Genomic DNA, 8,109 nt, shown 5'->3' on the forward strand with positions numbered 1-8,109 from the left:
CAACTGCAATCAAGGCAGGCGAAGGAAGCAAAATGTGCTCAAAGGTTCGTAAAATACTACCAACGTCCAACCATCTCCCAGTTTCTCGACCAGACCTACACTATAAGACCTCTGATTCAGTCTGTGTAGGTAATAATTTTACGTAGGTGCATCTAAGAGATACATCTATATAGGTATACGAGTACTAGTACTGTATGCTGCTGATGAGATGGCATTAGAAAATCGACATGCGGTACTACGGTTGCCTCCCAACCATTGTATTTTCAATCCTATTGAAAATATATGGGGTATTTGCAAACAACACACAATACGAGAATAGTATATTTCATTAGGAGTCCGGAAAGCAGGCTTTTTCCGTGCGCGCGTGGCAGCCGAACACGGGAAGGCGTGCAAGCACACGGAAAAAGTCGAGGAAAAAGCATTTCTGGACGTGTAATGAACGATATTTTTTATTATACTTACTTCTTTTAAATCGATAACATAAAAAACAACAAACTCGCTAACATTTTTATTTTGTAACAGTTATAGAAAATGCGTTTTCATGGTTACTCTCAAATCATTTCAAAGGCGATTTGTTTAATTAGTTTATTTCAGATAAGGTTGACGAAACGTCAAAAAATGTCACAAATTGTAAAAGAAGTTTATCTAAATATTCAAACATCTACGAATTAAAACGCAAAATACTTACATATGAAACATTACAACGCATATAGATTTTCTAAAAATTAGTTTACTTCCCTGTAAATTTGTATTTTAAAGCAATATTTTGTGTATTTATATTCAGCGCACGGAAAGAATCAATGGGACCGGGAATAGTATTTTACATTATTAGCCAGGTAAGTGAGTTTTTACTGGCGATAGGAGAAGTTGACTGGCGAGCCGTTAGGCGAGCATGTCATCTCCTAGAGCCAGTAAAAACTATTACCTGGCGTATAATGTACAATATTTTATTTGGTACTCATTTGTAAACAATAGTAAACGTAAATAATTAGTTCTTAAATTGATCTTGAAGAAATGTCTAAAATATCATGTTATCCATGTAACATAGAATTCGCATTAATTCTGGCCAATGAAATGACTAGATTACTTACTTGTAAAATTTTTACACGTCAGCTGTCAGTTTTACAAGTCAGTAGCGTTTAAAGATGACGTTTACCCGTTTGCGTTGTGTCTTGTTAATCAACGTTGAGTAACAAATAAAATTTTATTTATTTATTAAACGTTAGATTAACAAGACAAAACGCAAACGGGTAAACGTCATGTTTAAACGCTACTGACTTGTAAAACTGACAGCAGACCTGTAAAAATTTTACAAGTTAGTAATCTAGTAATTTCATTGACCAGAATTAATATAATGCAAAGTCTCTGTTACATGGATAACATGATATTTTAGACATTTCTTCAAGATCAATTTAAGAACTAATTATTTACGTTTACTATTGTTTACAAATGAGTAACAAATAAAATATTGTACATTATACGCCAGGTAATAGTTATTACTGGCTCTAGGAGATGACAAGCTCGCCTAATGGCTCGCTAGTCAACTTCTCCTATCGCCAATAAAAACTCACTTACCTGGCTAATAATGTAAAATACTATTATTTGTTACTCAGTTGTAAACGTTGATTAACAAGACAAAACGCAAACGGGTAAACGTCATGTTTAAACGCTACTGACTTGTAAAACTGACAGCAGACATGTAAAACTAACAGCAGACATGTAAAACTGACAGCAGACATGTAAAAATTTTACAAGTTAGTAATCGAGTCATTTCATTGGCCAGAATTAATGCGAAGTCTCTGTTACATGGATAACATGATATTTTAGACATTTCTTCAAGATTAATTTAAGAACTAATTATTTACGGTTACTATTGTTTACAAATGAGTAACAAATAAAATATTGTACATTATACGCCAGGTAATAGTTTTTACTGGCTCTAGGAGATGACAAGCTCGCCTAACGGCTCGCTATTCAACTTCTCCTATCGCCAGTAAAAACTCACTTACCTGGCTAATAATGTAAAATACTATTCCGTGCGCTATCCTGGAAAAGGCCAGATACCATTATTTCTAATGCAGGTGTAAATAAAGTGATTTCAATGAAGTATAATAAAAAGGTTATAGCAGAAAAAATTGTTTAGATGTGTGGCAACAAGTCATTGACACCTGATAATATGTAGTCCAAAGTTTTGTTGCATTTTTACAGTTTGCATATACCAGATATCTAATGCTTTTTCTCCAAAGAATAAAAGCAAAGGGTGCACTAAATTGTGCCAATAAAGCCTTCCCAGTTAATAGTTTCTGAAGGTTGGGGATGCTTCGTACCCAGAAAGCTCTTGCTTGGATGATTCATACCTAGTGCGACACTGACAAAGAGAATGTGGTAGCCTTAGACAAGATTTTATTGATGGCTAATAGAATACTGATCTGCCACACAAAAATACACTGCGACGTCCCTTATTCGATGTCACACGAGGGATTTGATAATTTTTTGATATTTCTTTTAATATTTGTACCTATAGTGACACTTTTTATGGCGAGTTAGTGTTTGAGACTGCAAAATACTGACGAGCCATAAGAAGACATTTTGGCTCTGCATAATTTCATCCAACGTGAGAATAAAGACAAAATAATGCTTTTTAAATCGGAAGAAAAATTAACTCGGTCGTTATAGGTAGCCCTGAGCGCGTCGCTCTCTGATGTCATAATATAACACAATATACCTACTATACTGAATGCTGATATTTTAGAGGTCTGTGCGTTGGCATTGGCAGAGTATAAAAAAGTATTCGTTGCTATTCGCAGTTTCAGACAATAGTTATTTGTCCTACTAGTTTTGAAAGTAGGTACTTGTTTTTCATGAATTTGCAGTTGCAATTCATGAAAAAAGGACACTTACAACACGTGTTGTGCCCAAAATTTTTTGCATAGGATCCTTAATCACCCATAGTTGAATATCATTGACATTTGACATCACGCGATTTACTGTCACTTATAAATTGAGCTACTATTAATAGACAGGACTAACGCCACGGAAAGGCACAGTAAAGATCGTGAAAAAAATACCCCTTTCCATACGATTTTTTGACAAGAAAAAGACCGGTAATTTTATAACTATTCAAAAAAATAACTATTGTCACGTTATCCTCAAATTGTAAGGTACTTTATTCAACTCAAAGGTGCATCCCATCCCAGCGATTTGTACATCTCGGCGACGTACACCCCGGCCCCGGCACCGTTTTCCCGGCGATCATTAATATCCCGGTGACTATTGTTTTCTCAGCATCGGTTATCCCGGTAATGCACACTTTTCTAAAGGCGTCTGTCCAACCCCATTTTTCTTTTTTTTTTACCTAAGTAATGATTAGTCAAATAGGTACCGAAAGATGTTGTTATTGTGCGTTATTGACGCATTGTAATTAATTCTTAGAAATACAGGAAACCGAAATATGTAAAGCTCAAATAAGCTGTCTTGTTTACACAATTGCTCTCGGTGCAAAGAACCGATTTTTAGAAAATTGCGTTTTACCTATTTACCTACCCTAACCTCTAAATAACATAATTTCAATTGATAATAGTCCCTATTCAAATTGTATTATATCTAAAAAAAAATCAGTCTATAAAGTAGCAAATAAGAAAACTTAAATCCGATGAATTGTTTCAATATAATAAACATGAATTTGCTTAGTATGTTTACCGCGTCCTAAATGTTTTCCATCCTCCTCGATCGCGGAGATCAAATTGTCGTCGAAGGCGTTAAGTACATTGTTGCCAGGATTGCCTACCGCCGGGAAGTAAAATGGTCGTTTAACAGTTTACAGTGTGACAAAGCACTGTCATAGCAAATATCCAATTTTGTTATCTTTATTAGATTATTAGGGCCCTTAAGTTTCTTTAATTCATCTGTGAAAATAAAAAAAAAAGTAATTTGTGAACCAATTTTTATTAAAACTTGTAATACATATACGTATAAATTAACACATTAAATAAATACAGCAAAGAGATACCTAATTATGATCACCAGCCATACTATCAACGTGTTGTACTAATAATAATAACTTACATTAAATATATTTTAAATTGAGACCACAATAAAAAAGTTAACAAGTCGAATTTTAACATTGTAAAGTCGCGGAATTTAAAAATATTGTAAATTTATTGCCCTTTACAACAAAGACTTCAAAATGTATTGTCATTCTTTAGTTATGCGTTAAATTATCATTGAACATCTTTGAGCATTCTAAATTATATTTAACGGAATTTCTTAATTGCATTTACATTATAGTATAAAAATACCTAACAATGGGGTCATAAAATAATTTAATAAAAATTTTCAAGTCGAATTACCCCAATAATACACTTTATATTTTCAAAATATAAACATTACTATTTGATTGGATTCTTATCACAATAATAATATTTACAAACGAGGGCGAGTGATTTGAGAAGATCACTGAATCACTTACGACTCTCAATAAAAATCGGCAAAGTCCAGAGAGCGTATTTACTTACGAATATACAACACAATGTATTATCCTGACATCACACGTAAAATACTTTGGGAGACAACTAAGAGATATTTTTTGTTCGTATAGCACAGTCCAAATTGATGCCGAACATTTTGTCGCACATCAACAAAATCCGCACCAATTCGCCATTATGGAAAAATACACTTAGTATATCGTACATAATGATGAATTACATTATATAACAAATATTAACAGCTTTAACTTCATAAACTGAAATAATTTTAATAATAAAAATCGAGTAATACTTAGTATTAGTTATGGGTATCACTGGAGAAGCACATTCTGGTTTTACACAGAGCTTGATTACTTATAAAAGTACCTTGTGAATATTACGTTATCGTTAATGGGCACCAATGTTTGATTATGAGAAACTGAATTTTGATCTGTAGCGGGCGAGGACAATACTTGCGCTAGCAAAAATTCATCAGTCGTCTTCTTTTTTTTCAGGTTTGAGATCTACCATCGCGTGTAATTCTTCTGGACTATAACTGAAACAATATATTAACAATTATACATTAATTGTGCACTACGCTTCGTTGTAAAATTCAGTTATTTAAAAACTCTACTAACGTATACTACCACTTAGATTTATTACAAGAAGAGTTGTTTGATATCTGTATCCTTTATACTCGTGAAATTCGATTTGGTTTTTATTTTTCTCAAAACTAGGATAGATCTTATCTGTCAAACAATTTTTAAAACTATTTTTGCGTATGTAATAAAACTAACCGTGAGCTTAAAAAATATAATTGAAAAAAATCGTACAATTAGTAAATTTATCCATAATGAAACTTAAAATTAGCAAATTTTGAAAATATCAATAGACAAAATTCAATAAGTAAGCAACTTACCCGAGCAATGATTGTAGATCACAAACAAAACGATAAACATAACGTTTGCCAGCAGTCTTATGTATAATATTTTTATCGTAGTAATAGCGCAAACCTCTCGACAACTTTTCATAGTTCATCTTAGGTTTATTCTTGCGAATCCCCCAACGCCGCGCCACTTCGTCTGGATCGGTTAATTTAAACTCCCAACCGTCTCCGGTCCAAGAAATAAATCCTTGACAAGATTTGTCGGTTAATAATTCTAGTAAAAATTGCCATAGCTGTATTGGTCCCGATCCTAGAAGATAACCATTGGATAAGCGTGTGGTGCTCTCTTTTAAGTCTACTCTTACCTGTAAAACACGGACCCCCCGCGCCTCCGCTGGATGGGTAGTTGCCCATCATTCCGTTTTGGATGATGGGTTTCGTGTCTGGACCCAGAGGATTCATCGCGTCTCTGCCCGCCATGCCCGCCGAGAGAAATGCGGGATGCGTGTGCGAATGCGCGTGGGCTATAGATGCTAAGTCTGATGGATTGTGCGACCATTGTTCAGGACCTGATGAATTCGCGCCACTGGGTACCGTTTGGAATGGACTCCCGTCGTACGGCGAACCGTATGCCTCACCGTAACCATCATTGTATCGCCCACTACCTGTAAGTGAAACCTTTAAAACATTTGCAACACCCTGTATAATTTTGACGTTAAGCTTTGTATTTCGCTTAATCGTGCGTTTGCAATTCTGGTGCTTACCTCTCACGTATCCTTTAACGTAACTATGAGGATGATATTTGGTTTCTAAAAGACTATTTGCGGCATAAAACTCGGGTGAACTTTCTAAATATGACTGAGGTTGATTGCCTGGCTCTAAGGAATGATATTCTTGCTCCTCTGGAGGATAATGATTTGGGTTTGATAAATAGTGATGATGTTCATCACTGCTTATAGTTTGCAAACTATCTAAGCCTTCGTAATTTGTAGGTTCTCCAGAAGGAGGTGCGCACGAACCTTTAGTGAAACCTGCAAAAGGAAATTATTTAGAATCGATCCCTTTAAGCACACAAATTAGCTTACTATCTTTAAGTTGATGATAACTCCTTTGAAGATTTAAAAAACTCGTCGGAGGTGGTCCCGTTGGGGGAGGTGATCCATTCTCTCTAATATCTTCCGAGGGAGGGCACGCCGGACTTCTACTAAGTGGCCCATAACCTCCTGTAAGAAAAATGGGATTTATAAAATAAACAGGTTACAAATCGTTTCAACGCGAACTACATTCGTCTTGTACAGTCCCCATTTTATAAATTGTGTAATAATAAACCACATCCACAATGAATACGATGTAATCGTAAGGCATGACGTTGGCCAGAATTCAACAAAAGTGGTCCGCGTTGGCAGGGGAATCTCATGAATAGATGACCGGAAAGAGAACGAGATTCTGGATTGGTTCAATACGGCCCGCCTCTACCGTAATAACTTTATTGGAAGGCTGAACTCTCAATTCTCGTTGGTCCATCAAATTGTTAAACAAAATATCCTTGAACCTTAGCTTTATTTAAAAATACTATAATACGTTAATTTAATAAACATACAAACGTGATCGTTTTAATGAAAAGAAGCTTTGGTCAAGCATTGTTTTAAGTTTCGCGCATTTTTATGCGAATCTTGCCCCTCATTTACTCGATTTTATAAACCATTTGCGAGCGGCATAATTATTTCTGGGTATATAATTAAAAACATCAGTCTGAAACGGCTTTGTTGTTTCACCTACACGTACTTACCGAGGTTCCCACAATTCTTTGTATTTGCTTTGTTTAATTATTGCTAGATATATGAAACAGAATGATTTTTTAAGATTACGCATGCGACTGTTTGAATTTCGCGCGCGAATTTTAATGATATGAATTGGCAGTTAAAATATTCTTAGATCCACATAATTTTCAAGGGACTACAGGTTCTACTCTTGCAATGCTGGTAAGTATTTTCAGTAAGATGAAGCGATTTTATTCTAAAATTTTGCAAACTATTTTTTTGGTAAAATTAAAAGAGATCAAAGACACTTAAGTGTTAATACTACAATGATGCTTAGGTAGCTAGGGACCTATGTATACCTACTTACGAAGTGTCAAGTTTAATAATCGTATAACGATCGTTCGTGCTGTGCGAGATAATTAGTATTCTAAAGTCTACCGCATTGTCAGGATGTCCGGTATTAAACGCCGTCATAGATAACTAAGAATACATTCAAAATTTAATATCCATATCACACTTTTGGGGTTTGTGCCAGTGGAAAAGCAAAAACTCCGTTATCAATATTATACAAAACCGAAAGAATATGTTCTAGTACAATTCTATGCATATCTTGATGTGTTAAAACAAGATTGTCCCAAGGCTCCCGAAATTGTTTCATAGAGAGCTATATACGTTTACATTAGCAAGGGACAAGACCATAATTGTGCGTGAATACCTATCGGGCAAATTTCCTAGAAAAAATAGAAAATATGTCTGATAGGTATACCTATTCTCGTACTATTAGTCGGTTGTGCGCGGGTCCACCATCCTGTTGAAACCGCAGTTTCCCAACTTTTGTTTTTTTGTGTGCCGTACATCGTTAATAAAAAGTGCTATACTCAATACATTATGTACTTTCTATAGGGGGTCATATAACAAAATAAACCGATACAACGAAATATCGAAGGATCCTCAGTATTACAATCACTTTTAACGACAATTTATTTTAATCTTACAAAAT

General features: G+C 34.9%; 1 protein-coding gene across 1 annotated transcript; it reads right to left on the reverse strand.

The window, feature by feature from the left end:
• Nucleotides 1–4,895: 4,895 nt before the first annotated feature.
• Nucleotides 4,896–6,572, reverse strand: LOC116159855 (ETS-like protein pointed; the record flags this gene model as incomplete). Its single annotated transcript, XM_031472940.1, is given in 5 exon segments — nucleotides 4,896–5,019; nucleotides 5,383–5,659; nucleotides 5,715–6,014; nucleotides 6,114–6,380; nucleotides 6,435–6,572. Coding segments are annotated over 5 exon segments (1,046 nt in total), but the record flags the coding sequence as incomplete, so codon positions are not given.
• Between the last annotated feature and the right edge of the window lie 1,537 nt (nucleotides 6,573–8,109).

Source organism: Photinus pyralis, unplaced genomic scaffold (genome assembly GCF_008802855.1).
Source record: "Photinus pyralis isolate 1611_PpyrPB1 unplaced genomic scaffold, Ppyr1.3 Ppyr1.4_LG1, whole genome shotgun sequence".
Classification (NCBI taxonomy): domain Eukaryota; kingdom Metazoa; phylum Arthropoda; class Insecta; order Coleoptera; family Lampyridae; genus Photinus; species Photinus pyralis.